The sequence below is a fragment of the Schistocerca cancellata genome, chromosome 11 (assembly GCF_023864275.1).
Source record: "Schistocerca cancellata isolate TAMUIC-IGC-003103 chromosome 11, iqSchCanc2.1, whole genome shotgun sequence".
Lineage (NCBI taxonomy): Eukaryota > Metazoa > Arthropoda > Insecta > Orthoptera > Acrididae > Schistocerca > Schistocerca cancellata.
Genome location: NC_064636.1, coordinates 74981350 through 75000361, shown reverse-complemented (window position 1 = coordinate 75000361; position 19012 = coordinate 74981350). Strand labels below are relative to the sequence as shown.

At 41.4% G+C, this 19012-nt stretch overlaps 1 protein-coding gene across 6 annotated transcripts in view; it reads left to right on the top strand.

Moving 5' to 3' along the window:
- Positions 1-19012, top strand: part of LOC126108568 (histone acetyltransferase KAT2A) — a 432376-nt gene that overhangs the window by 379054 nt on the left and 34310 nt on the right. For all 6 annotated transcript variants that reach the window (XM_049913857.1, XM_049913859.1, XM_049913855.1 and 3 more), the window contains one exon: positions 160-320. In XM_049913857.1, coding sequence (XP_049769814.1) covers positions 160-320 — 161 coding nt within the window. The remainder of the gene's footprint in view (positions 1-159; positions 321-19012) is intronic.

The following is a 19012-nucleotide window of genomic DNA, read 5'->3' as shown; positions in this document are numbered from 1 at the left end:
AACATGTATCAAGTTGGAATGAAAAAACTAATGATCATATTTTTAACTTTGTACCGTAATATTCTTGATGACTCCCTCATGAGTTGTAACTGATTGTGTCACATTCCTTGTCAGCCATGTGTTTTTACATTATTGTTTAACGCTCACATATTTTCGCAGGATACTTTAAGAAGCAAGGCTTCAGTAAGGACATAAAGATGAACCGGGCGCAGTACCAGGGCTACATCAAGGACTACGAGGGTGCAACCCTGATGCACTGCGAGCTCAACCCCAAGATTGCGTACACCGAGTTCTCTGCTGTCGTTCGACGGCAGAAAGAGGTCGGTGTTCTTGTAGTTCTTGTAGTCACCCTAGCATGCTGGACTCATTGCTTTTGTTTTCAGAGCTGACACGAAGATCTATATCTACAGTTTTGTATTTAGTTTGATAGTGTAACAATGCTACAGTAAGCAATACTTAACATGAATGCTTCATTACTACCCAGTTAAGTGGACAAATCAGCACATTTTTCTCACTTACTTCATTTGCGTAGTGTGTATGTGCTCCCCACTGCCACTGGAATGTTGAATTTTTAGTCCTTTAGAAAGAAAGTGCAGCTGGGGGGGGGGGGGGGGGGGGGGAACCATACATTCCACATAACTACAAAATAATGAAAGACACATGACTGGAGTGTCAAACGCTCTATCAAGTTGTTTGCAGTTGATGCTTCTGTCTATAGGGGGTGGGAAGGGGAAAGGGGGGGGGGGGGGGGGGTTGCAGTGCCAGGAGAATGCAGGAAGACCTGGGGAGGATTGACAGTAGTTGTCAGTTGCTGCCAAAAATAAATCTCAACATTCATCTGCTACTCCCAAGTGACCAACAATTCATTTCTACCTAAAAAGAATGACTTGTGAAATGCTGTCTGGTGCCATGAACTGAACTGAAGCTATGACTCAAGAACTGCTCGCCAACATTGAGAAATGTGTTGGAAGCAATAACAATGTATTGTATTTGTACATCTTTTCAGTTATGAGGTGGTGTTTCTGCAAAGAAAATATACTGTTTATCTTAAGGATAAGAATAATTATTGCTCATATTTTACAACTAAATTTTTATTATAATTCTAGTCCAAACATCATTCATCTACTTCTGTTAAGCATTTGCAGTGGATCTAGAAATAAATAAGAGAGTTAAATGTTTATTTAAGAACTTTTTGTTTTGAGATACACTATGTGATGAAAAGGATCCAGACACCTGGCTAAAAATGACTTACAAGTTCGTGGCATCCTCCATTGGTAATGCTGGAATTCAATATGGTGTTGGCCCACCCTTAGCCTTGATGACAGCTTCCACTCTCACAGGCATACGTTCAGTCAGATGCTGGAAGGTTTCTTGGGGAATGGCAGCCCATTTTTCATGGAGTGCTGCACTGAGGAGAGGTATCGATGTCGGTTGGTGAGACCTGGCATGAAGTCGGCATTCCAAAACATTCCAGAGGTGTTCTATAGGATTCACATCAGGACTCTGTGCAGACCAGTGTGCAGACCAGTCCATTACAGGGATGTTTTAGTCATTTAATCATTTCACCACAGGCCATGCATTATGTACAGGTGCTCAATCGTGATGAAAGGTGCAACCGCAATCCCCAAATTGCTCTTCAACAGTGGGTAGTAAGAAGGTGCTTAAAACATTAATGTGGGCCTATAATGTGTTAGTGCCATGCAAAACAACAAAGGGTGCAAGCCCTCTCCATGAAAAACACGACCACACCATAACACCACCGCTGCCGAATTTTACTGTTGGCACTACACACGCTGGCAGATGACATTCACCAGGCATTCGCCATACCCACACCATTCCATCAGAACGCCACATTGTGTACCGTGATTTGTGACTCATGACTCCACACAACGTTTTTCCACTGTTCAATTGTCAAATTTTTACACGACTTACACCAAGCAAGGGGTTGTTTGGCATTTACCGGTGTGATGTGTGGCTCATCAGCAGCCGCTCAACCATGAAGTCTAAGTTTTCTCACCTCCCGCCTATCTGTCACAGTACTTACAGTGGATCGTGATGCAGTTTGGAATTCCTGTGTGATGGTCTGGAAAGATGTCTGCCTATTACACATTACAACCCTCTTCAACTCTCGGCGGTCTCTGTTGGTCAACAGACGAGGTCGGCCTGTACGCTTTTGTGCTGTACGTGTCCCTTCACATTTCCACTTCACTATCACATTGGAAGCAATGGACCTAGGTATGTTTAGGAGTGTGGAAATCTTGCGTACAGACGTATGACACAAGTGACACCCTGTAACATTACGAGTCAAAATAAATGTAACGGAACTTGAATAGCGTAAAGTTATCATTAAAAACGCAGGCCGCGCGATTTGTTACGATTTGGTTGGTCATAATAGTAGTAACATGCTTTTGAATACAATTAAAATATAACAGCGATACCTGTTTACCGTTATTGGAAGTAATATGTAGTAAATTAATAAGTAAGGTAGCCAATCCTATAAGAAGAGGTGAAATTGGCCATATTAAGGTGTTTTGCTTTATGTCGACTAAGCCGATGATACGGCGTCTTTTTTTCCGTTTACTCTTAGAAAGAAAGTAAACAAATAAGTAACGAAGTGCTAATTGTGCGTTGTGAAAAATATAGGAGCGAATTTTAAATAGCTACAGTGTATAATCAGACTAACAAATGGACATTCAGTTACGCGAAATAGCGGACAGCGAAGTGTGGTCATTAAATTGAGTACACCTACAGGGCGGTCAATTCCGGGATAAGTCTATTCGCATCTCACGAGGGACGCGATATTGAGACCGGTTTTTTTTTTTTTTTTTTTTTTTTTTAAGTATATCACGGAGAGCGGGCTTCAATTTATAAAAAGGAGAAAAGATGTATAATTATCATTGACTGTTGGTGTTAAGCAACCAAAACTGTTCATCAAAGGGTTTCGGTGAATGAGTGGTGAATGCGAAATGAAACTGTGAACAAAGTTATGTTAAATAAAGCAGAAGAGACAAGACAGTTTGGTCGTATCTGTTATTATTCCATAAACTGTAACATTTCTTCTCGTTGTACGAAGCCTTTATAGACGATCGTTATGACAATTTGCTTTGAAGGGATCTCGTTACGAGTTAAGTTTTGGGGACCTGGTCAAGAGGGGATAGTTCGTAGATCCTAACTACTGCAGCTATTCTGGAATCAGGTGCTACCGTGACCATTGTGTGTTGTCAATGGCCTAAGGTCATCATATCTCATGCTCTAAGATCGACGCATCTTTCCTCTTGGTATAACGGTGTCTCACGGTAACAATGACAACGGTGACGGCAAAGGAAGATACGGTAGAACCCAATCACCTGACCTTGTTTGAAGTGCACGAGTTCCACAGAATGCCCTATTCTGCTCTCTCACGATGTCTGATGGCTACTGAGGTCGCTGTTATGGAGCACATGGCAGTAGGTGGCAGCACAATTCACCTAATATGAAAAATGTATGTTTTTGGGAGTGTCTGGATACTTTTGATCACATAGTGTACATTGGTGAGGTGAAACATGACCACTTTGTTAATAGCATGTTAGTCCAATTTTGGAATGAAATACAGCAGTGGTTGTGCATGGCATCCATTCTATAAGCCCTTGGTAGGTCGCCTGAGGTATGTGGAGTTAGGTGGCTATGTACACGTCACACAATTCTTGTGAACTATAAGCCGGTGGTTTTTTGGCATGGATCTAATGCCCAGTAAAGTCCCAGAAGTATTCCATTGGGCTCAGACCACACAAAGTTGTTGGCCAAGGCATCAAAGTGAGTTCCGTAATAAGTACCTCAAACTACTGTATCAAGATTCTGGCCTCGTGACAGGGCATTTATCCTGCTGGAAGATGCTATCACAATTAACAGGGTTGCCACAGGTTCTGGGAATCAGGGAATTTCAGACATGTCAGGGAAATCAGGGAAAATTGAAAAAATTCTGGAAAAATCTCAGTTTTGTCTCACTAGATGAAATGGTTTGTTTACTGAAGTGTCACGCATCATTATTGGCTGGATGAAGCTGAGTATGTGTGCCACTTCCCTACTTCCTAATTCTTACTGCTTCTCCCCTTCCTATGACTCCCCTCAGTTAGAGCTGCCACCATATCTTGCCGCTAGCATAGCCGCTGCTGACAAAAGGCAGGGAGGCATCAGGAGTGGTCTGTTTGGATCTGATTCTCAGAGACGTAGACGCAGCGGCCAGAGGCGGTGGTCACAGCGAGTGTGGGAATGTGTGTGTGCTCTTGCTTTCTGACCTAAGCTATGGCTGAATATTCAGTTGTGAGAGTGTGATTGTCTTTTCTGCGTGCCTATCTGTGGCTCAGCAATCATCTTTATGGTGAGTTGCGACTTTCCTCATTATTATTGATTCTCAGAGTGTTTGAATAAGTTATCTTTTGCACGGATTGATCACAATGGTCTCAGTTCATCAATGTGCCGTCTGTGGCTCATGTATAGCTGGTCACACAAGTGGATTTCCACTACTGGCCAAAACTGCAGCCTGTTTCTGCCAGTATCTGTAATGCATCAGTCCTTTGTGATCTGAAGTCATTCGGTTCCCACTAATGTGCAGGCCCTACGTGTCAGATGTAGTCCCGCTGATCTGCCCGCAGGCTGGGTCTGTTTGTGTATGACATAATTTTTATTGTAAGCGGATTTTCATGGTTTATCCACGGTCCCAGGACTGCGGTGCTTCTCAGAAGATTAGAGGCCTTGGGCAGTGGATTTCAGGAATTGCGACTGTCTCACCACAAGTACGTTTTTCTGTGTGGTGTTTTTTAGACATTTTATTTGTTTTAGTACATTTTGACATTTAAAAACTAGTTTATATGTTAGAAAATATGGATGAAAAGAAGAAGAAAATTGTGTCAGTTGCTGGCAGTTTGTATGCTATGTACTCGTATATTCCTCGCAAGAAAAATCACAAAATACCTGTAAAATAATGAATATATCACATTGAGTAATAAATGACAATAATGAACATAGTAGAACCAACATATCATTGGCAGTCACCTACAGTGCTGGTTTACACCATTCTTCACCGCCTTATACACTTCTTTTGAGAGGCCTCTTCTTTTCTGAGGTTATTTCTGAAATCAGTCAAGATATTTTAAATCCGTCGTGTGACTCCAGGGAAATGCGTATTTCTCTCACCAAATGTGTTTTCTTTTACTGAAATGAGATAATATCAGGGGTCTTAATGAAACACTCATACCATTCGGGTTGCTTTCTCCATCTAAAAACAGTTTGTTACAAAAGATGTTGGTGTTAGTCGTTAAGATTTTTGCTCCCATCAGGAAATGCCATCTGCTTGTGAGTTTGTTTTAGATATTTCCTCTTTTGCACTATTGTTTCTTGTACCATAGCTGCAAAGACAAATTGTCAACTTATGTCTTAACTTACCCTTGAGATCTCTAAATTTGTCAGGGAAAAATGCTAAAACTTGTCTGTAAATCAGTGAAATATCAGGGAATTTCACGTGGGGAAACTTGGGGCAACCCTGGTCAAGGAAAGAATCCAAGTTGTCTGCAGTAATGTTAGCATCATCCTCAGGCTTTCATGGTGCCTTTGATTACTACCATAAATGCCACAGAAGCCCAGATGAATGTCCTCCAGAGCAAGATTTTGCTTCCACCGAACTGAGTCCGTGACCTGTTGCACGTTACAAGCAGCTATTCACATGAATGATGGCATATCTGGGCACAACCATTGACTTGGTTTAGTAAGAAATGTGATTTATCTGACGAGTTGGCATGTTCTCATTGATCTGTTGTCCAATCTCAGTGTCCGTGTGCCCACTGTAGTTGTAATTGACGATGTCGTTGGATCAGAGAGGAAACACATAGGGGTCATCTGCTATGGAGCTCCACATGTTCAACAATGGTCACTGAGTAGTGTGCTCTGAAACACTTTTACCTATTCCAACATTGACCTCTGTTGTAACATTGACCTCTGTTGTAACATTTGCCACAAATTGCCACCTGCCCTTCTTTACAGGGCGGGAAAGCCTGTGACCTAGACATTCATCGATGAGGTATGGACATCTGACACCTTTTCGCCTACTCTTGGTTTCACTGTCCTTTGGAGGAGCTCATGACAGTAACACACAGACACCCAGCTTCATCATTTCTGAAATGTTGGTTCCTGAGTGCCGAGTTGTAACAATCTGCTGTTTGTGATAATTACACGTGTTGGTGGATTTCACCAGTTGCTGTATTGGTCACTAGAGTAATATCTCATTCATCTCTGCTCCACTTAAATACTTTCCTTGCCACGCCACATACATGCAGTGCTCCCTTTCAATCTCATGATAGGCAGTGCTTGTGATGTTTTGGCTCGTAGCGCAGTGGCAGCACTTTCAGATATCCATAATATTTACATGATATACATGTTATTCATAATTACAGAATTGCACTTGATCACTTAATTTTATGTCTCTTATGCTTCTTGTTTACACCAGTGTAAAATGTCTTAATGCAATTGTGTGGCACATTATTTATGAAGACAATAATAACAGTTCAGTTTCAAAAGATGAGTAGTAATTGTTTTGTACAACACAAGCAGTGTCAAAGCAGTAACTCAAGAAGAGCACCTGCTAATATGAACAGTATAATCTTGGCAACGTATTCACAACTAATGTGTGTCCAGGAAGTAGGGACAAATCTGAATTTTGTGCCATTTTGTCATATGACAGTTGGCAGCCGTGGTTTTTACATGTTTGTTATCTGCGATCCTTCCCATTAGTAGCCTGATAGCTTTTATGTGGTGAACATCGTTGTTTGATGTTTTATTTTCACCATGGAGCAGATGACAACTGAGCAATGTATCCAAGAAATAAAAGCTTACTACAAAAGCAGTGAAAGTCCCACGGCAACCATTCGTGAATTGAGTGTGACAATCAGACATAATGCTGCTCCAACCGAATCATCAGTTTGGAAGTTGATCTGGAAGTTTGAGACCACAGGTTCTAATTCTAATGTCAAGAAAACAGGACGACTGCATTTTCGAACACAAGAAAAATATTGCTTTTGTGCGCAACAATGTGACCGAAGTTCCAGAAAATCGGTTTGCTGACGAGCTCAACAATTGAACTTATCACCAAGTTCACTGCATGAAATCCTTTCAGAATATCTGAAAATGCATGTGTACAAGAATCAACTTACACAAGAGTGTGAGACATCAGTTTGCTCAATGGGTCTTGGCTCGACAAGTGGGGAATGAGAAATTCACAAAAAGAATAATTTTCTCAGATAAGGTGTACTTCTACCTCAGTGGGTATGTCAATAAGCAGAGCTGCAGAATTTGGGGTAACAAAAATCTGCGAGTGACTGTGGGAGATGAGATGCATCCACAATGCATGACTGTTCTGGGCAGTAGGAGTCATTGGCCCCTACTGTTTTGAAAATGATAATGGAGCTGCCTTCACTGTTAATGGCAACCATTGCTGAAACATGCTTTCTGATTTTAATGAATCATCCTTTCTGATTGGTTTTTCACTCTTATTGATGAAAATGAGGATTTTTGGTTTCAACAAGATGGTGCGATGTGTCACACATCCCGTGAAACGCTAGCTGTGTTGAATGAAACGTTTCCTCAAAAAATTATCTTTTTGCATGGCAACCAGGAATGGCCTGCCAGATTGTGCAGTCTTGGACATTGTGACCTCCTTTTGTGAGGATTTGTGAAATCAAAAGTGTATGTGAACAAACTACAAACAATGCTCCAATTGGAGGGTGGAATTAAAAGGGTTATTACTGGCATCCCACCAGATGTTTGTGAACACGTCATCAAGAATTTCAGTGAATGCATTGCTTGTTGCCGCATGGCCTTGGGTGGTCATATGGAGGATATAATATTTCGTACACGATTGGGAGAAGTCACTTAATGTGTTTGTAAAAAATTACATTCTCAATAAATTTTATATGTTCTATAGCGCTGTAATATTCGTCCCTACTTCGCAGACGCGTACTACTATGCAATTGCAGTGGTCAGATGTAATAAAAATATTCAGTGGTGGGTCTAAAATAACTGATCGAACACATGAAGTGAAGTGCTTTATCTTTTCCTGATCACCACACCAAATGCTCACTCTGCCTTCCTCGGAAAAAGTCGCAGCTTACAATAGGGTCAGTACTTACCACATGGCGTCTCCTGACTGCCAGGCTCCTTGGACTCAACAATACCCCAATCAAATATGACAAATAAAGTGTGCTACTGCAGTGCCACTAAAAGTAATAATTATTCTTATAGTTCAGAAATAAAATATTCACTCTTCACAAATAACATTGCTCCTATGGAAGTTCTTCATTGTGATATGATTTTTCTTTATAGATTATCATGTTTTGTGTATTTGTTTGTGTTTGCTTTAACAAGAAATGTGTTTTGAAAGATTCTGCACAGCTTTTTGAGTTTTTGTCAGCCACCAGTAACCTCCCACTCTCAATTCCTTAATGAATTGAACTGCCATACATAAAACAGATTCAAATGTCTGATAACATTGCAAATTACTAAGCTTGCAAAACCTTTATAGTTGAAGATGCAAAACCCTGATTGTTTTGGTTTTAGTAGTCATCCACTGGAAGAGTATAATGTGGGAAATTTGTGCTCTGCCTTAAGAAAAAGCTATTTTTTTATGGATCTCAATGTTTATGAAGTCATAGCTCCTGAAATACACAGTGTGATCTAAAGTATCCGGACACCTGGCTGAAAATAACAAGTTCATGGCTCCCTCCGTCGGTAATGCTGGAATTCAATGTGGTGTTCGCCCACCCTTAGCCTTGATGACAGCTTCCACTCTCGCAGGCATACAATCAGTCAGGTGCTGAAGGTTTCTTGGGGAATGGCAGCCCATTCTTCACGGAGTGCTGCACTGAGGAGAGGTATCGATGTCGGTCGGTGAGGCCTGGCACGAAGTCGACATTCCAAAACACCGCAAACGTATTCTATAGGATTCAGGTCAGGACTCTGTGCAGGCCAGTCCATTACATCGATGTTATTATCGTGTAACCACTCCGCCACAAGCCGTGCATTATGAACAAATGCTCGATCGTTTCGAAGGATGCAGTCACCATCCTCGAATTGCTCTTCAACACTGGGAAGCAAGAAGGTGCTTAAAACATGAATGTAGGCCTGTGCTGTAATAGTAACATGCAAAACAAGAAGGGGTGCAACCTCCCTCTGTGGAAAACACGACCACATCATAACACCACCACCTCCGAATTTTACTGTTGGCAGTACACACGCTGGCAGACGATATTCGCTGGGCATTCGCCATGTCCACACCCTTCCATCACATCGCCACCTCACGTACAATGGTTTGTCACTCCACACAACATTTTTCCACTGTTCAGTCATCCAGTGTTTACGCTCCGTACACCGAGCAAGGCGATGTTTGGCATTTACCGGCGTGATGCGTTTCACATGAGCAGCCGCTAGACCAAGACATCCAAGTTTTCTCACATCCTACCTAACTGTCGTAGCACTTACAGTGGATCCTGATGCAGTTTTGAATTCTTGTGTGACGGTCTGGATAGATGTCTGCCTATTACACATTACGACTTTCTTCAACTGTCGGCGGTCTGTCAGTCAACATACGAGGTCAGCCTGTAGGCTTTTGTGCTGTACCTGTCCCTTCACGTTTCCACTTCATTATCAAATTGGAAGCAGTGGACCTAGGGATGTTTAGGAGTGTGGAAATCTCATATACAGACGTATCGCACCAGTGACATCCAATCAGCTGACCACGTGCGAAGTCCACGAGTTCCGCAGAGGGCCCCATTCTGCACTTTCACGATGTTTACTGAGGTCACTGATGTGGAGTACATTCAGAGGTATATCTACACTCCTGGAAATGGAAAAAAGAACACATTGACACCGGTGTGTCAGACCCACCATACTTGCTCCGGACACTGTGAGAGGGCTGTACAAGCAATGATCACACGCACGGCACAGCGGACACACCAGGAACCACGGTGTTGGCCGTCGAATGGCGCTAGCTGCGCAGCATTTGTGCACCGCCGCCGTCAGTGTCAGCCAGATTGCCGTGGCATACGGAACTCCATCGCAGTCTTTAACACTGGTAGCATGCCGCGACAGCGTGGACGTGAACCGTATGTGCAGTTGACGGACTTTGAGCGAGGGCGTATAGTGGGCATGCGGGAGGCCGGGTGGACGTACCGCCGAATTGCTCAACACGTGGGGCGTGAGGTCTCCACAGTACATCGATGTTGTCGCCAGTGGTCGGCGGAAGGTGCACGTGCCCGTCGACCTGGGACCGGACCGCAGCGATGCACGGATGCATGCCAAGACCGTAGGATCCTACGCAGTGCCGTAGGGGACCGCACCGCCACTTCCCAGCAAATTAGGGACACTGTTGCTCCTGGGGTATCGGCAAGGACCATTCGCAACCGTCTCCGTGAAGCTGGGCTACGGTCCCGCACACCGTTAGGCCGTCTTCCGCTCACGCCCCAACATCGTGCAGCCCGCCTCCAGTGGTGTCGCGACAGGCGTGAATGGAGGGACGGATGGAGACGTGTCGTCTTCAGCGATGAGAGTCGCTTCTGCCTCGGTGCCAATGATGGTCGTATGCGTGTTTGGCGCCGTGCAGGTGAGCGCCACAATCAGGACTGCATACGACCGAGACACACAGGGCCAACACCCGGCATCATGGTGTGGGGAGCGATCTCCTACACTGGCCGTACACCACTGGTGATTGTCGAGGGGACACTGAATAGTGCACGGTACATCCAAACCGTCATCGAACCCATCGTTCTACCATTCCTAGACCGGCAAGGGAACTTGCTGTTCCAACAGGACAGTGCACGTCCGCATGTATCCCGTGCCACCCAACGTGCTCTAGAAGGTGTAAGTCAACTACCCTGGCCAGCAAGATCTCCGGATCTGTCCCCCATTGAGCATGTTTGGGACTGGATGAAGCGTCGTCTCACGCGGTCTGCACGTCCAGCACAAACGCTGGTCCAACTGAGGCGCCAGGTGGAAATGGCACGGCAAGCCGTTCCACAGGACTACATCCAGCATCTCTACGATCCTCTCTATGGGAAAATAGCAGCCTGCATTGCTGCGAAAGGTGGATATACACTGTACTAGTGCCTACATTGTGCATGCTCTGTTGCCTGTGTCTATGTGCCTGTGTGATCATGTGATGTATCTGACCCCAGGAATGTGTCAATAAAGTTTCCCCTTCCTGGGACAATGAATTCACGGTGTTCTTATTTAATTTCCAGGAGTGTATTATAAGTGATACACATTTTTCCTTCCAATCTTCTTTTTTCTGACTGTGGGTGGAGGGGTTGTCACTGAGAACAGGTTTCAAAAATGTATGCTGTTTAGTCTAAAGTTTGTTGGAAGTCAAAGTGCTCTCATTCTCAGTTACTGGATGAATGTAATCCTGATGATTTACATGGTGTGAGTTTGTTTGTTTATTTAATCCATTTGCCTGACACAGTAAATAGGACTTCGCTATTTTACCAAATTGAGTGTAGTTTTCAGTAGACTTCATACACATGTGAAACTTATTGAACAGCTGGGGGACCTTTTGTTGGACAGAGTTGAAGTTTGCATGTAATCTTACATGTTAATATCTCCAGCTTCATGGAGATGAGTTTTCAGGAGTCTCTAGGTTCACTTCCATTAACGATTTTTGTGGCTCTCTTCTGGATTGTGAAAGTGCTCAGGGCAGTTGCAAAATTTCCTCAGAATATCCTACCTCATTTTAGGTGGACCTGTGTGCATGCATAGTGTGTACTTGTTATTCTTTTCTGGCTACCACATGATTTCAACTCACTCCTTGCATAGTAACCAGTACTTATTCTGGCATTTAAATTTCCAGTATGTGTATTCCATTTCAGTTTTTTTTTTTGTACCCACAGACCCAGAAATTGGAATACACTATTAGTAACTGTTGCTTTCTTATTTACTCTTACAAGTCATTACGAGGGGTCTGCATTCTGTGTGGTGTGAAAGTTCTTGGAAACTGTCTTTTTAGTGTTGATGGTTAATCTGTTGATTGCAGCCCAGTTGCCGAGTTGATCAGTAGCCAAGTTCACAGCTTTCTGAACTGCCTCTGTGTTCTTCCCTTGTTGTTGTTGTGGTCTTCAGTCCTGAGACTGGTTTGATGCAGCTCTCTATGCTACTCTATTCTGTGAAAGCTTCTTCATCTCCCAGTACCTACCGCAACCTACATCTTTCTGAATCTGCTTAGTGTATTCATCTCTTGGTCTCCCCCTACGATTTTTACCCTCCACGCTGCCCTCCAATACTAAATTGGTGATCCCTTGATGCCTCAGAACATGTCCTACCAACCGATCCCTTCTTCTGGTCAAGTTGTGCCACAAACTTCTCTTCTCCCCAATCCTATTCAATACTTCCTCATTAATTATGTGATCTATCCATCTAATCTTCAGCATTCTTCTGTAGCACCACATTTCGAAAGCTTCTATTCTCTTCTTGTCCAAACTATTTACCGTCCATGTTTCACTTCCATACATGGCTACACTCCATACAAATACTTTCAGAAATGACTTCCTGACACTTAAATCTATACTCGATGTTAACAAATTTCTCTTCTTCAGAAACGCTTTCCTTGCCATTGCCAGTCTACATTTTATATCCTCTCTACTTCGACCATCATCAGTTATTTTGCTCCCCAAATAGCAAAACTCCTTCACTACTTTAAGTGTCTCATTTCCTAATCTAATACCCTCAACATCACCCGACTTAATTCGACTACATTCCATTATCCTCGTTTTGCTTTTGTTGATGTTCATCTTATATCCTCCCTTCAAGACACTATCCATTCCGTTCAACTGCTCTTCCAAGTCCTTTGCTGTCTCTGACAGAATTACAATGTCATCGGCGAACCTCAACGTTTTTATTTCTTCTCCATGGATTTTAATACCTACTCCGAATTTTTCTTTTGTTTCCTTTACTGCTTGCTCAATATACAGATTGAATAGCATCGGGGAGAGGCTACAACCCTGTCTCACTCCCTTCCCAACCACTGCTTCTCTTTCATGCCCTTCGACTCTTATAACTGCCATCTGGTTTCTATACAAATTGTAAATAGCCTTTCGCTCCCTGTATTTTACCCCTGCCACCTTCAAAATTTGAAAGAGAGTATTCCAGTCAACATTGTCAAAAGCTTTCTCTAAGTCTACAAATGCTAGGAACGTAGGTTTGCCTTTCCTTAATCTTTCTTCTAAGATAAGTCTGTAGTATACAGAGAAGTTGCAGCATTAGAAAATTGTAGCGAAATGCAGGAAGATCTGCAGCGGATAGGCACTTGGTGCAGGGAGTGGCAACTGACCCTTAACATAGACAAATGTAATGTATTGCGAATACATAGAAAGAAGGATCCTTTATTGTATGATTATATGATAGCGGAACAAACACTGGTAGCAGTTACTTCTGTAAAATATCTGGGAGTATGCGTGCGGAACGATTTGAAGTGGAATGATCATATAAAATTAATTGTTGGTAAGGCGGGTACCAGGTTGAGATTCATTGGGAGAGTCCTTAGAAAATGTAGTCCATCAACAAAGGAGGTGGCTTACAAAACACTCGTTCGACCTATACTTGAGTATTGCTCATCAGTGTGGGATCCGTGCCAGATCGGGTTGACGGAGGAGATGGAGAAGATCCAGGGAAGAGCGGCGCGTTTCGTCACAGGGTTATTTGGTAACCGTGATAGCGTTACGGAGATGTTTAACAAACTCAAGTGGCAGACTCTGCAAGAGAGGCGCTCTGCATCGCGGTGTAGCTTGCTCGCCAGGTTTCGAGAGGGTGCGTTTCTGGATGAGGTATCGAATATATTGCTTCCCCCTACTTATACCTCCCGAGGAGATCACGAATGTAAAATTAGAGAGATTAGAGCGCGCACAGAGGCTTTCAGACAGTCGTTCTTCCCGCAAACCATACGCGACTGGAACAGGAAAGGGAGATAATGACAGTGGCACGTAAAGTGCCCTCCGCCACACACCGTTGGGTGGCTTGCGGAGTATAAATGTAGATGTAGATGTAGATGTAGAAGGTTAGTATTGCCTCACGTGTTCCAGTATTTCTACGGAATCCAAACTGATCTTCCCCGAGGTCGGCTTCTACTAGTTTTTCCATTCGTCTGTAAAGAATTCGTGTTAGTATTTTGCAGCTGTGGCTTATTAAACTGATTGTTCTTCCCTTTGAGGAGAATATTATTGTTCTGTGTGCATCTACAGCCAGGTTCAAGTCATTAATATACTGGAGGAATAGTAGCTGTCTCAATACTGAATCCTGCGGACACCTGGTTTAAATGTTTTATTGTTAGATGGGGGTTTCGGCTATTGAACTGAATTGTATGTTAGTTTACTTCATGCTGACTTTCTGTATGCAATTTCATAGAAATGATGCAATCATTTTGTTTACAGGTCCTCTGATACCATACTTTTCAATTTTTTCCAGCAATATTTTCTGATCCACAGTGTCAGGGGCCTTTGACAGATCTATAAATATGCCTGTATTGAGTATGTGATCTAGTAACATTTTAATGCAGGCATATACTGCTGTTTCTTTAGATTTATTGTTTTTAAACCCATATTGGGATAAACTAGGTAAAACTTTTTCATCCATGAACCCCATCAGTTATTTGTACTTTTTTTTCAATTACCTTATGCTGCCTCAAGAAATAAACACAATTTACAACTTTAATAATTGTGTAAAATCTGTCATGTACGATTCTACCTGTTTATGAATAGATTATGACAGTATTAAAAAAAATTTAAATTCACTCAATAATTTGTGAAGTACTGAATTGCCACTCAAAGCCATTAGACAGGCAAATTGCAGCTAGGTTTGGGTGAGCAGGTGATCATGTTAACTGTTTGGCAATATACAGGGTGTCCCAGCTATCTTGTCCACCTAAAATATCTCTGGAACAATAACAGCTATTGGAAAACGACTTTCACCGGTATCAACGTAGGGCTGGGGCCCATGAATGTACATATTTGGAAACATTCAAAACTAAAGCATGTGTGTTTTTTAACACAAACTTATGTTTTTTTTTTTTTTAAATGGACCTCCTATATTTTTTCTTCAGCAATCCATAGCATGACAAAGCACATACACAATGGTGTTGATTGCATCGCAATATTCCCATTACATCCCGAGATATTGAGACACGAAGTTGACGTTTGAAACACCCGACATGCGCTGCTAGCGCACGTCCTGAGGCTCAGGCATGAACCCCATGCTGCCCGTAATCGCGATGTGATTGACAAGTAAGTGTCCCTCTTGATAAGTATGGAGGTGTGATTACACATGTCAATCACATCGCAATTATGGGCAGCGTGGGGTTCATGCCTGAGCCTCAGGACGTGCGCTAGCAGCGCATGTCGGGTGTTTCAAGCGTCAACTTCGCGTCTCAGTATCTCGGGATGTAATGCGAATATTGCGATGCAATCAACGCCATTGTGTATGTGCTTTGTCATGCTATGGATTGCTGATGAAAAAATATATGAGGTCCATTTAAAAAAATATAAGTTTGTGTTAAAAAACACATATGCTTTCATTTTAGAATGTTTCCAAATATGTACATTCATGGGTCCCAGCCCTACATTGATACCGGTGAAAGTCGTTTTCCAATAGCTATTATTGTTCCAGAGATATTTTGGGCAGACAAGATAGCTGGGACACCCTGTAGATATTTATTTCGGTGATGTTTCACTGTCAGCAGGCACACATTAATTTAGGATTTCAGCAATATATAAGGCAGGCAATGTTGAGGCTTTTCCACTGAAAGGCATTGCTATGTGCCAGAAACATAATGAATAATTCTGTGATCATGGCAAATCCTTAGGATGTGTGGCTCACAAAATTCTCCTTTATTAGCTAAAGTGTTATGGCATTAATGGCACTCCTCTTGCACAGATGGGTTCTTATCTCCATAACAGAAAGAAGAGTGAAAATAAACATCGGGGGGGGGGGGGGGGGGGTGTTATAATAATAATATATGGAGTGTCACAGTGATAGGTACTGGGACCAAAAACCAAACCAAAAACAAAGAAATAGTGGTTGCTGGTGATTTCAATGTAGATTTTCTTAAAGATTCTCCCAATAAGAACTTATTTGAGTTAGTAACACTATCATTCAACTTAATTCCCACAGTAAAGTTCCCCACTAGGATAGCCACTTGCTCACAAACAGCCATTGATAATATCTTTATAGAAAAGACAAATGAACAAAATTATATTACAAAACCAATAGTCAATGGCCTCTCAGACCATGACATGCAGTTCCTTCTGTTAAATGTTAATACTGAACAGGATATAAAATCTGTTAAATCTGAGCTCAAGAGGGTAATCAGTAAGCCAAAAATTGATTATTTTAGGACACTCCTCAGAGACATTCACTGGACTGATGTTTACAGTGCTCATGGCATGAATGAAAAATATAACATTTTTGCTAATAAAGTGCTTACCTTATTCGAACACTGCTTTCCCCCAAAACTTACCAAGGTTAGAGCAAAGTCTACAAAGAAGCCATGGATTACTCGAGGAATAGGGGTATCTTGTAAAACCAAAAGAAAACTGTATCTGTCAATCCGAAACATTTCCAATGTTGATGCTATAGCACATTATAAGAAATACTGCAAAATATTAAAGACTGTAATACGGATGTCAAAGCAAATATATTACAAGGAAAAGATAGTCATATCAGATAACAAAATAAAGACAATATGGGATATAGTGAAGGAGGAGACCGGTAGAACCGGACATGAAGAGGAACAAATAGCATTAAGAGTAAATGATGCATTGGTGACAGATGTGTATAGTGTTGCAGAACTTTTTAACGAACATTTTATAACTGTTACTGAAAAGATGGGGTTGTCAGGTTCGGTAGATGCTGCTATGGATTACCTTAGACCAGACATTTCAAGTAACTTCCATAATATGAATTTGACCCTCACTACCCCAACAGAAATAATGTCCATCATAAAATCTTTAAAATCAAAAACATCTAGTGGGTATGATGAAATATCAACAAAGTTAATTAAAGAATGTGATTCTGAGCTAAGTAACATATTAAGCTATCTGTGTAACCAGTCGTTTATCAGTGGAATATTTCCTGAATGGCTGAAATATGCTGAAGTTAAGCCACTGTTTAAGAAGGGAGATAAAGAAATAGCATCAAATTTCCGTCCAATTTCACTGTTGCCAGCATTCTCAAAAATTTTCGAAAAAGTAATGTACAGTCGTCTTTATAACCATCTTATCTCAAATAACATACTGTCAAAGTCACAGTTTGGATTTCTAAAAGGTTCTGATATTGAGAAGGCTATCTACACTTACAGTGAAAATGTACTTAATTCATTAGACAAAAAATTGCAGGCAACTGGTATATTTTGTGATCTGTCAAAGGCATTTGACTGTGTAAATCACAATATCCTTTTAAGTAAACTAGAATATTATAGTGTAACAGGAAATGCTGCAAAATGGTTCTAATCTTATATCTCTGGCAGGAAACAAAGGGTGTTATTAGGAAAGAGATATGTATCAAGCTATCAGGCATCATCCAACTGGGAACTAATTACATGTGGGGTCCCACAAGGTTCCATTTTGGGGCCCTTACTTTTTCTTGTGTATATCAATGACCTTTCATCAGTAACATTACCAGATGCCAAATTTGTTTTGTTTGCTGATGATACAAACATTGCAATAAATAGCAAATCAAGTGTAGTCTTAGAAAGATCAGCCAATAAAATATTTGTGGACATTAATCACTGGTTCCTAGCCAATTCTTTGTCACTAAACTTTGAAAAAACACACTACATGCAGTTCAGAACTTGTAAGGGGTGTCCCAAGAGTATATGTCTAACATATGATGACAAGAAGATAGAAGAAGTGGACGGTGTTAAATTCTTGGGATTACAGCTTGATAATAAATTCAACTGGGAGGAGCACACCACAGAACTGCTGAAGCGTCTTAACAAATCTCTGTTTTCAATGCGAATTTTGTCAGACATAGGGGATATAAAAATGAAAAAGCTGGCATACTATGCTTACTTTCATTCCATAATGTAATATGGGATTATTTTCTGGGGTAATTCATCAAGCCAAGCTAAAGTTTTCCAGGCACAAAAACGTGCAGTAAGAATTATATGTGGTGTGAACTCAAGAACATCCTGCAGAAGCCTGTTTAGGGAACTAGGGATACTAACTACAGCTTCCCAATATATTTATTCCTTAATGAAATTTGTCATTAAAAATATATCACTTTTTCAAACCAACAGCTCAATTCATGGAATCAATACTAGAAATAAGAATAATCTTCACAAGGATTTAAAGTCACTTAGTCTTGTACAAAAAGGTGTGCATTATTCAGGAACACACATTTTCAATAACTTGCCAGCAGCCATAAAAAGCTTAACAACCAATGAAATTCAGTTTAAGAGAAGCCTAAAGGATTTATTGGTGGCCAACTCCTTCTACTCCATTGATGAATTTCTTAGTAAAACCAACTGATTTGTATATAAGTACAACATAACTTCTGCACAATTTCAGTGCAGTAATGTGTTCACTGAAAATTTGTGTGTGTGTGTGTGTGTGTGTGTGTGTGTGTGTGTGTGTGTGCGCTTGTGTGTGTGTGTGTGTGTGTGTGTGTAAGTGTGTAAGTATAATCTAACTTCTGCACCATTTCAGTGCAGTAATGTGTTCATTGTAAATAAGTATTACAGTAGTTGTATTACATGTTTCTTACCTTATAAATAAATAAAAAACTTTTTTATTTTAAATTCAGTGCAATAGTATTTGTAAAATGACTCTTAGTGTTCATTAAAAAATGACGATCATTCCACTTGGGACCTGTGGAATGGTACATTAGCTTATTTGTTTTAGTTGTAAATATTTGTCATGTATTGTTGTTTTTCTGACATGTTCCACATCCTGGAGGACCTCCTCACTACGGATCAATTGGAATGAAAGTAAATCTAATCTAATCTAATCTA